Here is a 19007-nt window from a genome sequence, read left to right on the forward strand (position 1 = left end):
CCTAGTCCTGGCAAAATTTTTTGACTGTAACTAAGATACCAGACTTCGGAAATGTTCACTATAGATCATCAGATCTGGGCTATGTGATACACAGAGGGATACAGGCTGGAGACAGTAGAATAATCATAACGGAGCTAACATCTATTAAGTGTTTATCAAGTGCTGGACCCTTTCCTAAGGACTCTACCTGCATTGCCTTATTTCACTTTGGTACGATTTTAGGAAGTAAATAGTATTATTTCCTCCATTTTACAGATGAGTAAAGTAAGGTTCAGACACACAAGGTAATTTTCCCAGTGTTACTCAGCTTGTGAGTAACAGAACTGGGAACAGAACTGAGGCCTGATTCCAAAAGCTAATGAAGTAGGTTTTATCTCCTTTTGCAAATGAGTAAATTAGAGATGTAAATAACTGTAACTTGACCTAAAGTCACATAAACAGTAACTAACAGTGGTGTCAGGATTTGAACTCATGTCTGTCTCACTCTAAAGTCCATGTTTTTAACTTTTAAATCTTTAAGATATCATTGAGCATTAAGGAATGCAGCAGGAGAACACAACACATTAAAAATATTAGAATTTAAAAAAATTAAATTAGATTGCCCTTATGATTCAGGCCTTGGAGAGTAAGATTTCTGTACCACATTGTTAGACTGAGGGAGAAGACATTGTCCAAGCACCCAAACAGTAACGATCCTAGCTTGGCATATAATGAATAACAATCTCTGAGGCCAGAAAAGGTACTTTTTCTTAGATATGGTATTACTGAGAGATATCTATCTTCTCCTTTTTTTTTTTTTTAGCCAGCATTTGGCTGCTGTGTTTCCAATCTCAGTTGCAATTCCCACAGTGAGGCTGCTCCCACCCTTCCTGTGTCCCTTGAGCTGAGCAGGCACTTCCTGTCCTATTGGAAATGAAAGTTGGAGATTAGGGGTGGGGTATGTGTATGCATTTGCTCTGCAGAATATTAGTACTGTCTGTTCCATCATCATGGCAAAAAGGTGCCAGGAAATCTAGAATCGAGACTGGAAATTCGTTTTATAGAGAATCTTGGCTTAATATTTTATGTGAGAAAGCAGACAGGGTTAATTTGTCTCAAGAGAATAGCTGCACTGGCAGCAAGATGGCCTTATGAAGGGATTTGAAGGCTTCTGTTCTACAGCCCCGTTACACTTGGATTGGTAGGGGTTACTGAGTATCAATCTTACATTCTTGGTTTCCTACAAGTTCCTTTTCTTGTTGCTGTTTCTACAAGGACGTGCCTTTGAAACTATTAGAGGTGAGTGTTGTTGCTATCCTGTTGGGTTCTTGACTCTTCAGTTTATTTTCTTCTTTTCTAAGAATGTTATATTTTTCTTCCCTGTGAATCATATGCTTTTAAAATGGTGATTTTTCTCTACAACTCAGACAACTTGAAGCAAACATCCTAATTTCGTGAACTTCGGTTTGGGCATAAATTCCAGGTTTGGTAAGTTTCTTGTTTCAGCTTCGTGGACCTTGAAGGCTAGAAAATAGTGGAATAAAAAGTCAAGATCGCTTCACAGTGTTTAAAAAACAACAACAGAAAACCCACTAGGCACCAAGTTTCATGATAGAGCCCAATGTGATAATATCTCCTTAACCATGTAGTCATACCTGGGAGAATCGGAAATAGGAGTGAGTAGAATTGGACTGTCTAAGGATCTGAAACTAGCTATTCCCACACTCTGTTTTGCTTGTCTCTGCTCTTTCGTGTGCTCCTCTGTCTGCTCTTTCTTCGTGTATTAAGATGACTGTAAATGTGATGTGGGGGCCGGGAGCGGGGTGCTGAGCGATTCCTACACGCTATCTCAGTATGGTTTTCTGCGAGTCCTGGCGGCCCCTTTTAACATCAAACTTGAAATTCTCTTTTAATAGCTAAGACCTAAGGAAAAACATTCACCTTCTCTCCTTTTTTTTTTTTTTTTTGTATTTTATTGTGCTTTCGGTGAAAGTTTACAGAGCAAATTAGTTTCTCCTTCAAAAATTTATACACAAATTGTTTTGTGACATTGGTTGCAATCCCCGCGATGTGTCAGCACTCTCCCACTTTCCACCCTGGGTTCCCCGTTTCCGTTTCCATTTCTCCAGTTTTCTTGTCCCTTCCTGCCTTCTCATCTTTGCTTTTGGGCAGGTGTTGCCCATTAGGTCTTGTATACTTGATTGATCTAAGGAGCACGTTCCTCACGTGTGTTATTGTTTGTTTTATACGCCTGTCTAATCTTTGGCTGAAAGGTGGACTTGGGGAGTGGCTTCAGATCTGAGTTAGCAGGCTGTCTGGGGGCCCCTGTCTCGGGGCTTCCTCCAGCGCTCACATTTCTCTTTTCATGAAAATCATAACTTGTTCGTAGAGGAAAAGGCATAGGTTTGAAAAGCCAGGTTTTGGTTCAACCCAAGACTTTTAATCGTCTTTCTAGCATTAACTACTAAGCCAATGAAAAACAAAACAAAAAGACATGTTGGGCATTAGGACCCAGTGGAAATGGCTCATTCAGGCTCTGGGCGAACTTCTCTCGGTGACGTCAACTAGCGGCCCGAGCTCTTTCTCTACCCGCCCCCCAGCTCTCTCCCTCCTGCTCCTTTTCTCCCCCTTTCTCCTCCCCCTCCCTTCTCCCTCTCCCCTCTCCCTCTCTTTCTCTTCCCCCTCCCTTTCCCTCTCTCTGCTCTCTCTCAGCTCCCTAACATTAAAGAGAAAATGCTGCTATCAGTGACTTCCAGGCCTGGGATTCCGACTTTTGGCTATAACAAGAACAACAAGAAGGTAGGGAAAAGCGCTTTTTCGGAATCCAGCTACTTCCTTTTCTGGGGATCTGGGAGTGCCCTTGGCTTTAACATTCTCGTTTAGGAGGGGAGCGGGATTCCTGTCTCCTCTCTGCGCCTCTCCCTCCCCCCCCCCCTTCTTTCGGCATCTTTTCTCACCTGGTTCTGGAGTTCCAGGAATTTACAGTCCTTGTACGTGAGAGGCCTGAGAAGGCAGGGGAATTAAAAACAAATCCAGCCTGCAAGTTTGTATCTTTGTGGAAGTTAGTTTGACTTCCTGCTAATGTACCCAGTCTCCACAGGGATAATATGTCATCTCAGACTCTGGCCCCCTGCAATCCCCCACCGCCAAGGTTATTTTATTCTTTTGATTAACTGTTCCCATTCTCCCCCACCCCCACCCTTCTCCCTCCTCATACCAACAGCGTTATCGGGTGGCTGAAATATAGTCCGTGAAATCACAACAGCTTCATTAAGAACTGAACATACTCTTCCAGACCAGATAGAGACCTTACCCCACCCAGCCTGTAGGGAGTCTTGGGAGGACCTACCTTGGGGTTAAGGCTGAAAGCTCTGCGATTCTTTCGGTCTTGCTGAGAGCTCTGCAGATAGCCAGGCTCGGTCGGGATCCTTGGAGCCTTTATGATTAACCCACAGCTGCCAGAGAGTTGTGCTCTGCTTGGGCACATGGGCATTCCGGGGAGAGGTGGACAATCATGCCCACATGTGCCAAGGAATATCCTTGGCGGTTTCTTGGCATTTCAGGGCTCACAGTGCTGATTAGGAGGAACGTTATGTTGTAGCAGGAAGACCTTTTACCCTTTCTGGACATTGTTCTTTGAAGAAAATAGGTGCTGTAGACACTGAGGAATATTTTTCGCTCATCTAATGGAGTGTTGGGGGTGGGGAATGATTCCTGCTGCTTTCTCAGATAACTGAAGAAACCATTACAGGTAGGTTTAAACACTAGAGTATGGGTCAAGGCAGTGGGTAAGTGTTTAGACCTGGATTGTTTAGTATTAGCTTACGGTTGTTAGTTTACATGGTATTCATTCTGCTGATACTTAAGAAATATGGGTCCATACATAGTGTTGGTTATCAGTATCAATATTGATATGACATTGTGTGTATGTATGTGTGTGCATATATACACACATACACATTTAAAAATTTTTTAAGTTACGGGTATTTCATCTGTGTTTATTCTTTTCAAATCTTATATAGTACTATATGAAAGTTTCTTTCTTGACTGTCTCCCCTCAAGTCTCTCAGGGTACCCAGAACCCATTAAAATAAAGTAAAATGAATTCTAAAAATTAATTTTTTTCTCATTAGGGATTTCATGTATTTCAAGCTATCTAAAATCTCCTCTTTTCTCAGTTCTTCACCCACCTTGGCGTATAGGAAACATTGAACCAGCTTCTAAATTTAGGATTGTATAAGGGACAAGAGGAATGGTTGTAGATTTGAATTCAAATCTGTCTGCTTCCAATAATTTGTAAAGTTTGAGAAGCAATTTAGGAAACATTCAGACCAATGGAGGAGGAAGTAGATACGTAATTACTAATGGATTTGTCAAGAATTCTTTGGGTTCTTACAGGTTAACGTTATGATGACATGTGAGGATGCTGTATACATACGTGTGGCTACTATGTGCCTGCATGTCCGTGTTGGTATATGAAAACTAAAGCAGTCCTGCACTGCTCTTTGGCATTATGCAGATGTTCACACCTAGGGCTTAATGTGCTTGTTTCTCTGATTTGGGAAGAGTGTTTTGGATGCATTTGCTCATGTAATCTGCATTTTTATACCCAAGGTTACATTAAAAAAATAACTTTATTAGTGTTTAATAATAAATGTAAGACATGCTCATTTTCTAAAAAATTAAGCATGAAGAAGTACATAAAATAAAAAGCCAGATCTTCCTTTCATGTCCCGTAGCTCCTCATCTATGTCCCACTCCTCAAGGAAAATTACTGCCAGCAGTTCAGCAGGTGTGTCCTTCCAGATTTTTTTCTATGCCAAGGCAAAGTTTTAATTTTGACAGTGGCTTATTTGTCATTTCTATTAAAAACTGTTTCTCAAGTGAAAGAAAACCAAAAAAATCCACTGCCGTCGAGTCGATTCCGACTTATAGTGACCCTATAAGGACAGAGTAGAACTGCCCCATCCGGTTTCCAAGGAGCACCAGGTGGATTCAAACTGCCAGCCTTTTGGTTAGCAGCCATAGCTCTTAACCACTACGCCACCAGAGTTTCCTAAGTGGAAGAAGTCTGTGTAATGAAGTTCCTGAACCTGTCTAAAACATTTTAAAAATGGAAATGAAGTACAGTTAAGTTCTAAATTTCTGCAAAAGTACAAATTATAAATACCTGTTGTTTTAAATAAGATGAATTTTTATATCTAACATTGTTAGCTATAACCATCACCTATAGTTTGTCAACCATCACCTATAGTTTGTATAACCATCACCTATAGTTTGTCAAATAATTGTCAGTGACCTCTGTTTGAAAAGCTATTTGTATACCATTAGAGTTTGTGACTTGCTTATTTGAAAGCATATTTATTGTATTTATTTGACCTTAAAAAAGTAGGATTATTTTATTTTGAGAAATATTTGTAAGCCTCACTTTTCAGGGAAGGTGTTTCAGGGGACCCATGACAGTCAGAGTTTCTTTATTCTTTTTTGGCTGGTGGTGAATATAGGAATGCAGTCCACAAACGTATAATGCCTAATAAAGGCAGATTCTTTCTCAAGACGTAGTATTGAATTTCCATTCCTTTCTTTGGAATTAAAATAGTCACAGAAAGGGGAAAATGTGGGTTTCAGAGAGGGGTTCTGCAAAATAATTCAATGATACATTTTTTGAACACATGTTTTAATGGCCTTCAATTACTCTCATTTATTTTTAGTGGGGGGGAAAGGCTGAAATAAAAAGATCAGAGTTTTAGGGTCTGAACACCCTTTCTTCAATGTTTCAAGGAGTTGCTCAGAAGAGAGATTGGAATATAGGTGACATTGGGAGGAAATGTTTGGGACTGAAGGAATTTCAGACTTTGTAAGGGACCTAACCACGCCCTCACTGACATCATCTCCCTGGCATGTGTTATTATAATTTAACTCATAGTATCAACAACTATTTCCTTTGGAAAAAAAGGAAAAAGGACTGAATTTAATTGGGATAATTTGCTTTCCCCTGCATATTTTACATAAATTTCTATTTCCTCATGATGTTAGCATATTAAGGACTAGTGAGGGGAGAGAGGCCACTGAGAGACTAATACTGACTGGTGAACATTGCCAGATCCTCGTTCTCTGAGAAGCTTGAGTTACCTGAGATTTTCAAAAGTGTTTACTTTTTGAGAGAGGAAAGTGGGAAGCATTACTATAGTTGTTTATACTTCTAACAAAAGAGAATTTTATCTGTGTCTGTTTACTGCATTTCCATCTAGTTTCCATTAAATCAAATTTAATAGAACTAATAAAAAAAATAAATAAAAATATCGCTTGACTAGTGTCAGCTATTAGTTCTGTTATCAGTAATAACATTAACTTAGTTGGTTAAAGTTTAGTGGTAATCACTTTCCAGTTCATCCTTTTAATTTTTAGCATCACTACCCTAATTTAAGGACCCCTGTGGAGCGAGCCCTGGTAGCAAAGTGGTTAAAGTGCTTGGCTGCTAACAAAAAGGTTGGTGGTTCAAATCCACCAATTGTTCTGTGGGAGAAAGATGTGGCAGTCTACTTCCAAGATTTACAGCCTTGGGAGCTCTATGGGGCAGTTCTGCTCCGTCCTATAGAGTCACTATGAGTGGGAATCGACTCGATGGCAGTGGCACAATGGTTAAGCATTTGCTGCTAACCGAAGTTTGGTGGTTTGAACCTACTCAGCTGCTACACAGGAGAAGGACCTGGCGAACTGTTTGTATAAAGATTATAGCCAGGACAACCCTATGGGACAGTTCCACTCTGTCCACATGAGGTCACTGTGAGTAGAAAATCAACTCTACGGCACCTAACAACAACACTCTAATTTACTGACTGCCTCATTACTACCTTTACCACTATAATAAACTTCCCATATTACCTCCTTGCCTCCTGTTTCTCTGTCTCCTACCTCTTGCCCCTAAGTAATTTTATACCTGCTGCCAGAACAATCCAGCAGCCTAGCGTTGAGCACCTCCTGTATAAAACTTTTAATGGCGCCATATTACCTCCTGAACAAAGTCCAAATCCCTAGCCCAACATCCATGCTATATCCAGTCTTTCTATGTCTTCCTTACCTCAACCCTTCCCTCCCCATGACTCCCTCACATTCACTCTACTATAGTCCAGTTGTGTTACCTACAGTTTCCTAGTTACACCCTTTGATTGTTTACATTTCTCATTCTGTAGGAAAATATGCAGTAATATAGAAAAATACAGAAAAACCAGGACAAGGAAAAATATGGATTAGAATAAGAGGTTAGTAGGAATTAAGCAGATGTGCAAACCATAGTTGTATGATGTAAGATAAAGACTGAAGAATAGCCGTTGATTTTGGCAGTATAGAGGTGGTTGGTGACTATGAAGAGCAATGTCAGAGTGCGGAGACAAAGCAAGGTTGGAATGGTTTGAAGAGTGAAAAGGAGAGGGGAAGGTGAATAGAAGATAGGGAAGTATAAATACGATATATAGACTGATCTTTTCAGAAATTTGATTAAGATGGGGAGCAGAACATCTGATATTTCTCCAAAGAAGATACAGAAATACCAATGAAAAGATGCTCAACATCATTAGCTATTAAGGAAATACAAACCGAAACCACACTGAGATACCGCTTTCATCCACTGGGATGGCTAGAATCAAAAAGACTCTTAATAGAGTAACTGGAATCCTCGTACTCTGTTGATAGGAATGTAAAATGGTACAATTACTTTGGAAAAATGTTTGGCAGTTTCTCAAAAGATTAGAAATGGAGTTGCCATACATACGATCCAGGAATTCTACCCGTAGGTATGTACCCAAGAGAAGTAAAAACATATGTCCACACCAAAACTTGTACACGAATGTACATAGCTTCATTATTCATAATAACCAAAGATTAGAAACAACCCAAATGTTCTTCAACTGATAAATGGATAAATAAGATGTGGTATACCCATATAAGGAGGCTGGCGGTGCGGTGGTTGGCTTGGCTGCTAAACCAAAGGTTGGCAGTATGAATCCACCAGCTGCCTCTTGGAAACCCTGTGAGGCAGTTCTGCTTTGTCCTATAGGGCCACTATGAGTCAGAGTCAACTTAACGGTTTTATACCCGTACAATTGAATATTTGGCAGTAAAAAGGAATGAAGTAATGATACATGCTACAAAATGGATAAGCCTTGAAAGCAGTATGCTGAGTGAAAGAAGCAAGTCACAAAGGACCACATATTGTGTGATTCCATTTGTATTAAATGTCTAGAAAAGGCAGATCTATAGAGACAGAAAGTAGATTAGTAGTTGCTTAGGATAGGGGTGGGGGGGTTGGGGGAGTGGCAGGTATTGAGATGAAAAGGGGAGTAACTGATAAGGAGTACAAGGTATCTAAATTTATTGTGGTGATGGTTGCTCATCTGTGAATATTTTAAAACTCATATAAATAGGTGAATTGCATGGTATGTGAATTGTATCTCAACAACGGTGATAAAAAAGATGGGGAGCGTAGAAATAAACACTGGATGAGAATGAAGGTGGTGTCAAGAGAGAATTTCTTAAAGATGGCAGTATAGGAGCCAAAGTGTAAGGAGAAGCATGACCAGTTACTTAATACTTATTCTAATTTGCGTGTATGCGTTTGTTTGTGTAGATATAACCAAAAAAAACCGCAAAAAACCAGTTACTGGGAAGTCCCTTCCAACTCTTGGAGACCCCATGTGTTTCAGCATAGAACTCTGCTTCACAGAGTGACTGTGTTCTTTCAGAAGGAGATCGCCAGGACTTTGTTCTGCGGAGCTTCTGGGTGAATTTCAACCGCCAACCTTTTGGTTACCCATTCATTTAATCATTTGCACCACCCAGGAATTCATATTCCTCCCACTTTCTGATCCTTTTTGTTGTTGTGCCTCATATATTCCGCCTCTGATCCTTTTTGTTGTTGCTTTCTTCCGGAATGGCCTCCACCCATGTTCATTTAACAGCTCGTCATACTAGGCCCTGGGGCTTCGGCATGATTGTGGCCCTTGAAGAGCGCATTCTAAACTTTGTTTTTCAAAACCCTACCCATCCCTTCAAATTCAGCTGAAGTGTTACCCCTTCTATAAAACTTCTTTTAATTTCTCTAGCTTCCAGCCCCAAAGGGGACTTTCTTTTTTTCTGAACTTCCATAGTATTTCATACAGGTCATCCCCAAGTAATGATAGGCTTCCGTTCCAATGACTCTAACGTAAGTCAAATACCTGATTTTTTTTTTTGTTTGTTTTTATTGTCTTTTATTATCAGTATCTTTATAAATCCAATCTTTGTTTTTGGGGGTTGGAAACATTACCTGTAAAATTACTGGTATATTTTAATACATACACGTAAAAAATACACAAATCATAAAAATTTACTCTGTTGGTGAAGAAGAGTTAGACAACATTGGTATTTTGTCAGTTGCGGTAATAACTCCACTTGGGGAAGGTTCTGGAACATCTGGATTATCCTTGGGAATGGAGATGGCATTTCTAGTCAGAAAATTAGCAAGAGTTGTCTGTATGATCCTTTTCTTTTTTTCTTCATATTTATGGTAACATTTCGCTGCTTCCCAGATCTGCCTATCAACTTCAACAAAGCAATCAGCATTCGGGTCCATGTTTTCAAGTGACTGAAAACCAAAAACCAAACCAAACCCAGTGCCATCCAGTCGATTCCGACTCATAGTGACCCTATAGGACAGAGTAGAACTGCCCCATAGGGTTTCCAAGGAGCACCTGGTGGATTTGAACTGCTGACCCTTTGGTTTGCAGCCGTAGCACTTAACCACTATGCCACCAGGGTTTCCAATTCAAGTGACTGAAGCCCCTGATTTAGTTCAGAAAAAACTTAAGCTAATTCTTTAACTGTAAAATTTTTTTGACAACTTCTCTCCTTCCTCTTCCTCATTATTTCTTCTTCAAAATCCACTAAGTCCTAATCTGTCAATTCCCCTTCTTCGTGATCTGTGAGCTGTTCCGTGTCGGCAATACCGAGTTCTGAATTCAGCGTTCTTGCCATATGGGTAATTTTTCCACCTATCTGTTCAATCATATTACCCTGACCAAATGCTTGAAGCATGTTTATGTGACTCAGCAGTTTTTTCCGTATCCCCTGCATGCATTTTCCCGTAACTTCCTCCCAGGAAGATGCAACGTTCGGGATACACTGAGGAATATTATAATTCTTCCTGAAGTCATGTAGTGTTACCATACCTCCATCTGTTGCAGCTATTGCCTGAGCAAACGTAGTCTATAGGTAGCATGCCTTCAAGGTGGCGACTGCACCTTGATCCATAGGCTGAATCACAGCTGCTGTGTGGGAGGTAGATACACCACTTTCATATTTTGATTTACATGAAGAGGATGTCCTGGGACATTATCAAGTAGCAGCAGACTCTTGAAAGGAATGCTGTTTTCAAGGCAGTAGGCCTGCACTTCTGGGATAAAACAGTTTAAAAACCAGTCTTCACATAACACAATCATCCAGGCCTTGGATTTACTTCTGTAGTAAACTGGTAACTTATTTTTGTCAGTGTTTTTGAGTGCTCAGGCATTTTCAGAATGGTAAACAAGAAAAGGTTTTAATTTAAATCCAGCAGCATTTCCTCCAAGCAGCAGTCTTATTCTGTCTTTCAATGCCTTGAAACCAGGGATCGACTTTGCCTCTTTGTGGAAACAGATGGCCGTACGTGAAGTTTGTCATAACTCCGATGTGTCGTAAATTGGGGACTACCTGTACTGCATATATGGCTTTACATAATTTTCATTGTATTGGAATCATTGAAGTAATTTTCTTATCTTTGTTACTGGAGTGTAAGCTCTGTAAATTTATTCAGTTTTAGTTTCCTCCAAAACACCTAGTTACAACATCTTCAGCCTATCTAGGAGATAACTCAAAAAACATATCTGAATAACTGTGTGATTAAGCTAATGTTAGACACTAAATTAAGCTTATGCAAAGGCAGGCAGCACTGTGTTGTGTACAAACCCTGAAATACAGGGTTAGACAAATATGAATTTAAGTATGGCTTTTGTCACTTACTGTGTGACCTAGTGCCATGTTTTGTAGGCTCTCTGACCTTGAGTTATTCATCTTAAAGTAGTGATGTATTTATTGGATTATTTTGAAGAGCAGTCATGTTTATCATTATATATCAGCATATACACAGGCTATTATTTTATTTAAAAAAAAAAACTTTCTTGATGCCCCTTCTTCCTCCAACTGCTTCCTTTTGCGGTAAAATAACTCGAAATAGTTGTATATACTTGCTGTCCTCCAATTTCTTTTCCTCCCATTCTCCTTTCCTTTTATTATCTTTAACATATTATTTGATAATTCAAAAGATCACATGTAGTTATGAAGCTAATAATAAGAGCAACAACTGTGAACATACCTTCCAACTCAAGAACTAGAATTATTATCTATAACTTGGATATTCATACAAGTTCCTCCCCATCCCATCCCCCACCTTCACCCTAGAGGTAAACATTATCCTAAGTTTTGTGTTTTTAGTTTTTAAAAACCTTATTTTAAAATCATAAATGTATGTGTCATGGATTGAATTATGTCCTCCCCAAAATGTGTGTGTCAGTGTGGCTGGGCCATGATTCCCAGTATTGTGTGATTTTCCTGTATGTTGTAAACCCTGCCTCTATGATGTTAATGAGGGAAGATGGGTGGCAGTTCTGTTAGTGAGTCAGGACTCAATCTACAAGATTGGATTGTGTTTTGAGGCAGTCTCTTGAAATATAAAAGAGAGAAGCTAGCAGAGAGACGGGAGGATCTCATACCACCAAGAAAGCAGTGTTGGGAGCAGGGCTTGTCCTTTGGACCTGGGGTCCCTGCGTCAGAGAAGCTCCTAGTTTGGGGTAAGATTGATGAGAAGGCCAATAGAGAGAGAAAGGCTTCCCCTGGAGTTGATGCTCTGAATTTGAACTTTTAGCCTACTTTACTGTGAAGAAATAAATTTCTCTTTGTTAAAGCCACCCACTTGTGGCATTTCTGTTATTGCCGCACTAGATGACTAAGACAGCGTGTATGCTTAAAAAATATATTGTTTAATTTGCCTGTTTGCATTGTTCTAAGTACATTATATACATTACCTCATTTAATCCTTACAACTTTGTTATTTTTATCCCCATTTTACAGATGAGGAAAATGAGGTACAGAGAGTTTAATAAGTCGCTCAAGATCACAGTGCTAGTGAATGGTCCAGCTGGGATTTGAACCCCGTAGCCTGGCTCCAAATCTGTGCCCTTTACCTGATTTAGGAAATAATATTGGAGTTATTATTCTCTGTCCTTGAGCATAGAGAATGTGACCCAGCTGGACTCACAAGGACACAGCAACTGGGCCCTGAGGTATAAAGACGATAGATAGAATAATCTTGGAAAATATCTTTTAGGAAAACTTTTACATAAGCCAGAACACAAAAGACTTTCCATTCTTATCTTTTTCTGTTAACATTTAGTGAATAGAAATTTGTTGGACCAGTGAAGACCCTCCTGACTGTCGTTACCGAAACCTGTACCAATGATTGTTAAGAAAGACAATTCAAAATGTAAGATGACAGTTTCTAGCCAATCTGTGAAAAGGTGAAGCTTTCAATGGTTTTGCCCATTTGTAATGTTAATATATACCGATGACTCTGTAACCTTCCTTGGACTCCGGTGGACATACATGGCTGTGGCAGCTTGCTTGTCTGTTTTCCCACTTCTGTCTAGTCTGTAATTTCCTCGGGCTCGGGCAGGCATGGCTGTGGTAGCATGCTTGTCCGTTTTCCCATTCTTGCTTACTCTGTAATATTTCCCTGGACTCAGGCAGACATAGCTCTGGCAATATGTTTGTCCGCTTCTCAACTTTTGTCCATTTGAATATATGCTGAATAAAACTTTCTTTTTGCTTTACTAAACTTTGAGATGTTTTTTCCCCTAGAACAACCACTACCATGTTTGTTACCTTATTGTGGTACACTGTCTTCTGGGATTTTTTTTTTTTTTCCATTCTGTATTACATTTCACAATTCTTTCATGTTGCACGTAGCTGTGGCTTATTCATTTTTTTTTTAATTTATTTATTATGCTTTAAGTCAAAGTTTACAAATCAATTCAGTCTCTCATACAAAAAGTTAATCACACCTAGCTATGTACTCCTAGCTGCTCTCCTCCTGAGACAGCACATTCCTTCTCCCCATCCTGTATTCATTCATTTTTTTAATGCTGTATAATAAATATTTCATTGCATGAATCTATTTTACCATAATTTATTTATCCATTCTCCTGCCATTGGAATTTTGGATCGTTCTCAGTTTTTTTTTTTCTATTCTTAACAACGCTGCTCTGAACATGCCTACATATGTGGTGTATATGTGGTGCCTTTGTGCAAGAGCTTCTCTTGGGTTTACACCTAGGAATGGGATTGCCAGGTCCTAAGGTATGTGAATGTTCAGCTTTAAGAGGTAATGCTAAATCGCTTTCCAAAGTTTTATGCCAAATTCGTTCTCGTCAACACCGTATAAAATTTCCTGTAGCTTCACATCCTGTCCAATTATTCATAATGCCAGATTTCTCTCATGCTCTCTTTCTTTAATTTTACTGTGGCAAAATATATATAACAAAAAATTTGCCATGTTAACCATTTTTAAGTGTACAGTTCAGTGATATTAATTACATTCACCATCTTGTGCAACCACGACATTTATTTCCAAAAGGTTTTTATCACCCAAACAGAAACTTAGTACTCTTTAAGCAATAATTCCCCTTTCCCCAGTCCCTCCAGCCCTTAAAAAATCCCATTGCCATCCAGCAGATTCTGACTCATAGCCACCCTATAGAACAGAGTAGAGCTGCCCCGTAAGGTTTCCAAGGAGCAGCTGGTGGATTTGAACTGCCAACCGTTTGGTTAGCAGCCAAGCTCTTAACCACTTGGATTTGACTATTCTAGATATTTCATGTAAGTAGAATCATACAATGCTTGCCCTTTTGTGTCTGAGTTATCTCATTCTACATAATGTTTTCAAGGTTTATGCATGTTGCAGCCTATATCAGAACTTCATTTCTCCTTATGGTGAAATAATAATCAATTGTTTGGAGCCCTGGTGGAGCAGTGGTTAAGAGCAGTGGTTGCTAACCAGAAGGTTGGCAATTCAAATCCACCATCTGCTCCTTGGAAACCCTATAGGGCAGTTCTACCCTGTCTTGTAGGGTCGCTATGAGTCAGAATTGACTTGAGGGCAACGGGCTTGGTTTAGAATGGGTATACCACATTTTATATATCCATTTGCTTATGTTGTTTCCATCTTTTGACTGTTATGAATAATGCTGCAGTGAACACTGGTATACAAGTATCTGTTCGAGTTCCTGCTTTCAAGTCTTTTGGGTAAATACCCAGGAGTGGAATTGTTGGGTCATATGGTATTTCTATGTTTAACTTTTTGCGTAACCACCAAAATGTTTCCCACAGTCGCTGCACCATTTTACATTCCCACCAGCAATGCAGGAGATTTCTAGTTTCTCCATATCCTTCCCAACAGTTGTTATTTTCCATTTTTCTGGTAATAGCCATCCTAGTGGATATGAAGGGTATTTCACTGTGGTTTTGACTTGCATTTCCCTAATGACTAATGATACTGAGCATCTGTTCATGTGCTTGTATTCCATTTGTATATTTTCTTTGTCCATTTTTAAATTGGGCTGTCTTTTTGTTGTTGAGTTGTAGGAGTTCTTTATATATGCTGGATATTAAACTCTAATCAGACATATGGTTACCAAATGTTTTCCTTATTCTGTAGGGTGTCTCTTCATTTTCTTGATGAAGTCTTTTGATACACGAAAGTTTTTAATTTTGATGAAGCCTAATTTATCTGTTTTTTCTTTTGTTGCTCATGCTTTTGGTGTTATATCTAAGAATCCATTGTCAAAAACAAGGTTTAAAACTTTACTCCTTCATTTTCTTCTAAGAATATTATATTTAGATCATTGATCCATTTGAGTTAATTTTTTTATACGGCATGAGATGTGGGTCCAACTTCATTCTTTTATTTGTAGAGATCCAGTTGTCCTAGGACGATTTATTGAAGAGACTATTGTTTCCCTATTGAATGGGCTTGGCACCCTTGTTGAAAAACAGTTGGCCATAGATGTATGGGTTTATTTCTGGACTCTAAATTCTATTCCAGGTCTATGTGTCTATCCTTATGCCAATACCACACTCTTTTGATTACTGTAGCTTTATAGTATGTTTTGAAATTGGAAAGTGTGGGTCCTCCTACTTTGTTCTTTTTCAAGATTACTTTGCTATGTAGGGTCTCTTGCAACTTCATATGAATTTGAGGATTGGCTTTTTTGTCTCTGCAGAAAAGGCTGTTAGAACTTTGATAGGGATTACGTTGAAATCTGTAGATCACTTCGTGTAGTATTGACATCTTAACAATATTAAGTCTTCCAATTCATGAACATGGAGTGTCTTTCTATTTATTTAGGTCTTTAATTTTTTCCAGCAATGTTTTATAATTTTCAGCCTCCCTGGTTAAATTTATTCTTAGATATTTTATTCTTATAGATGCTGTTGTAAATGGAATTGTTTTCTTTATTTCCTTTTCAGATTGTTCGTTGCCGTAATGTAGAAACAAAACTGTGTGTTGATCTTGTACCCTGCAACTTTGCTGAATTCATTTATTAGCTCCAGTAGCTTTCATTTAGTTCTTTGGTATTTTTTATATGCAGTATATGGGATCATGTCATCTGTAAGTAGAGATAGTTTTACCTTCCCCTTTCCAACTTGGATGCCTTTTATTTCTTTTTCTTACCTAATTGCTGTGGCTAAAGCTTCCAGTACCATATTGAATAGCAGTAGCGAAAGTAGGCATCCTTGCCTTGTTCCTAATCTTAAGGAGAAAGCTTTCAGTCTTTCCCCGTTGTATGTAATGTGAACTGTGGGTTTTTCATAAATGTCCTTTATTAAGTTAAGGAATTTCCTTTCTATTCCTAGTTTGCCATCTTTATCATGAAAGGGTGTTAGATTTAGTTTTATTCTCTCTTACACCCAATCTAATTACATTTTTATTCCTAGCACTCCGCCAAAACTGCTCTTATCAAGGTCTGCAATGACCTTCATGTTATTAAATGGTCAGTTCTTAGCCTTCATCTCACTTACCCTATTTGTAACGCTTAACACAATTGATCACTCTATTCCTTGAAAAACTTTCTTCACTTGGCTTTCAGAACATCACACTCCCCTGGTTTTCCTCTTATATCTATGGCCTCTCCTTTTCAGTCTCCCTTGCTGGTTCCTCCTAATTTTCCTGATCCCTAAACCTTGGAGTACCCCAGGGCTCAGTCTTTGAGCCTCTTTTCTGTTTACACTTTGCCCTTGTAATTTTATCCAGTCTCATAGCTTTAAATTTCATCCATATGATGGCAGCTTTCAAATTAGATTTCCAACTTGGACTCCCCTACTGTATTTTAGACTCATATACTTAACATCACACTTGATATCTCCATTTAGATGTTAACTAGAATTGACTCAACGGCACTGGGTTTTTTTTTTTTTTTTTAGACATTTCAAACTTAGCATGTTTAAGACAGAGTTCCTGCTCTCTGCTTCCTCACCAAACTGCCCTTCTCATGATCTTCGCCAGCTCAGTAAATGGCAATTTCATTCTTCTAGGTGCTCAGGCTAAAAATCTTGATGGTGTCCTTGATGCTTCTCTTTCTCTCACAGTCCATATCTAATGGCGTTAATACTAGTAGCTACCTTGTTGTACCATTAGTAATTAATGCCTGACACATTAAGGTTAAACAACAAACAAAAACCGTTGCCATCCAGTTGATTCCGACTCATGGCGACCTCATATGTTACAGAATAGAATGGCCCATAGGGTTTTCTTGACTGTAATCTTTATGGAAGCAGATAGCACTAGGCTTTTCTTCAGTGACACTGCTGGGTGGGTTTGAACCACCAAAATTCATGTTCGCAGTGGGTCACAAACCACTCGCGCCACCCAGGAACCTACATTAAGCTTGTTGTGGTGTGCCATCGAGTTGATTCTGACTCATAGTGACTGTCTTAGCTATCTAGTGCTGCTATAACAGAAACACCACAAGTGGGTGGCTTTAGCAAAGAGAAAGTTATTCTCTTACAGTCTAGTAGGCTAGAAGTCCAAATTCAGGGTGCCAGTTCCAGGGGAAGGGTTCTCCCTCTGTCGCCTCTGGAGGCAGGTCCTTATCATGAATCTTCCCTTGGACTAGGAGCTTTTCAGCTTAGGGACCTCGGGTCCAAAGGATGCACACTCCTGGCTTTACTTCCTTGGTGGTATGAGGTCCCTGTGTCTCTCTGCTCACTTCTCTCTTATATATCAATAGAGATTGGCTCAAGATACAACCCAATCTTTTAGATTGAGTCCTGCCTCATTAACTGCCGCTAATCATCAACATCATTGAGCTAGGAGTTACAACACATAGGGAAATCGCATCAGATGACGAAATGGTAGTCAATCACACCATTGACTGGGAATCATCGCCTAACTAAACTGATACATATATTTTTTGGGGACACAATTCAATCCATGACAGCGACCCTATATGACAAAGTCAAACTGCCCCCTGGGGTTTCCTATGCTGTAATCTTTTCAGGAACAGATAGACAGGTCTTTTCTTCTGGAGGGCATCGGGTGAGTTTGATTTCAAACTGCTGACCTTTCCAATAACCAGTCAAGCACTTAACCATCATACCACCAGGGCTCCTTACTTTAAGGTTAGCAAGTATAAATAAGCATACCTGTGGAAAATATGATTCCATCCTCCATATTCCTATCTGCACATAAACTTGTAGTTTCTCCCATCTTAACAACCACAAAAAAAAAAAAAACAGCCCTGCTGTGATTCTTTGTCTCTGTTCAGTTACTGCCCCATTTCTCTTATCCCTTTTGTAATCACACTTCTTTAAAGAGTAGTTCATATAGAGTCTTTACTTCCTTACCTCTCAGTCTTTTTCTTACTACCGTATTTCATTTTTTAATTTGATGCTTATTTCTGTCAAGTAAGGTGTATACCCAGTTTCAAAAGTCAAACAGTTTTAACAAGGTTTATAGCAAAAGGAGTCCCCTGGGCCCACCCCCTCCTATTTTCTGTTCCCACTGTCCAGAAGCAGCCACTTTCAATTTTTTAGATTTTTTTTTTTTTGATGGTATTTACCTATGTATTTCTTTGTTTTAATTGTGCTTTGGCTGAAAGTTTACAGAGCAAATTGGTTTCGCATTCAAGAATTTATACACAGAGTGTTCCATGACATCGGTTGCAATCCCTGCACTGTGTCAGCACTTCTCCCTGTTTCTACCCTGAGTTCCCTGCTTCCATTTGTCTGGTCTTCCTGCCTTCTCATCTTTGCTTTTGGGCAAATGTTGCCCTTTTGGTCTCCTATAGTTGATTGTTCTAAGGAGCACTTTCTTAATAGGTGTTATTGTTTATTTTATAGGCCTGCCTGTTATTGGGCTGAAAGGTGATCTGTGGGAGTGGCTTCAGATCCAAGTTAGAAAGGTGACTAAGGGCGAAAATCTTGGGGGTTCCTCTTGTCTCTATCAGACCAGTAAGTCTGGTCTTTTTCATGAATTTGGATTTTGTTCTACATTTTTCTCCTGCTCTGTCTGGGACCCTGTATTGTGAACCTGGTCAGTGCGTCAGGTCAGTAGTGGTAGCAGAGTACCATCTAGTGTTTCTGGTCTCAGGCTAATGGAGGCTATGGTTTGTGTGGGCTGTTAATCCTTTGGACTAATTGTTGCCTTGAGTGTTTGGTTTTCTTTACTCTCCGTTTCTCTGGATGGGAAGAGACCAATAGTTGTATCTTAGGTGGCCATTTGCAAGCTTTTAAGACTCCAGACACTACTCACCAAAGGAGAATGTAGAACTTTGACTTTCTGAGCTATGTTATGCCAATTGACCTAGATTTTCCCCAAGACTGTGATCCCCAGCCCTCAGCACCAGTAACTCAGTCCCTTACCTATGTAGTTCCAACTAACGTGGTTATATTGTCATTTCTTA

General features: G+C 39.4%; 1 protein-coding gene and 1 long non-coding RNA gene across 5 annotated transcripts in view; one reads left to right on the top strand and one right to left on the bottom strand.

Annotated features, from left to right (window-relative positions):
- Positions 1-3488, bottom strand: part of LOC126075678 (uncharacterized) — a 31350-nt gene extending 27862 nt beyond the window's left edge. Inside the window, exon 1 of the long non-coding RNA XR_007517232.1 lies at positions 3329-3488. This is a non-coding gene — a long non-coding RNA (uncharacterized LOC126075678). The remainder of the gene's footprint in view (positions 1-3328) is intronic.
- The window catches only part of RBMS2 (RNA binding motif single stranded interacting protein 2), a 66158-nt gene continuing 49120 nt past the window's right edge, over positions 1970-19007 (top strand). The window contains exon 1 of one of the 4 annotated variants that reach the window (XM_049883601.1): positions 1970-2778. In XM_049883601.1, coding sequence (XP_049739558.1) covers positions 2713-2778 — 66 coding nt within the window. In that variant the 5' untranslated portion in view covers positions 1970-2712. The remainder of the gene's footprint in view (positions 2779-19007) is intronic. The other 3 variants (XM_049883603.1, XM_049883605.1, XM_049883606.1) reach the window with 3 other exon arrangements.

The sequence above is a fragment of the Elephas maximus genome, chromosome 4, assembly GCF_024166365.1.
Source record: "Elephas maximus indicus isolate mEleMax1 chromosome 4, mEleMax1 primary haplotype, whole genome shotgun sequence".
NCBI classification, from domain to species: Eukaryota; Metazoa; Chordata; class Mammalia; order Proboscidea; family Elephantidae; genus Elephas; species Elephas maximus.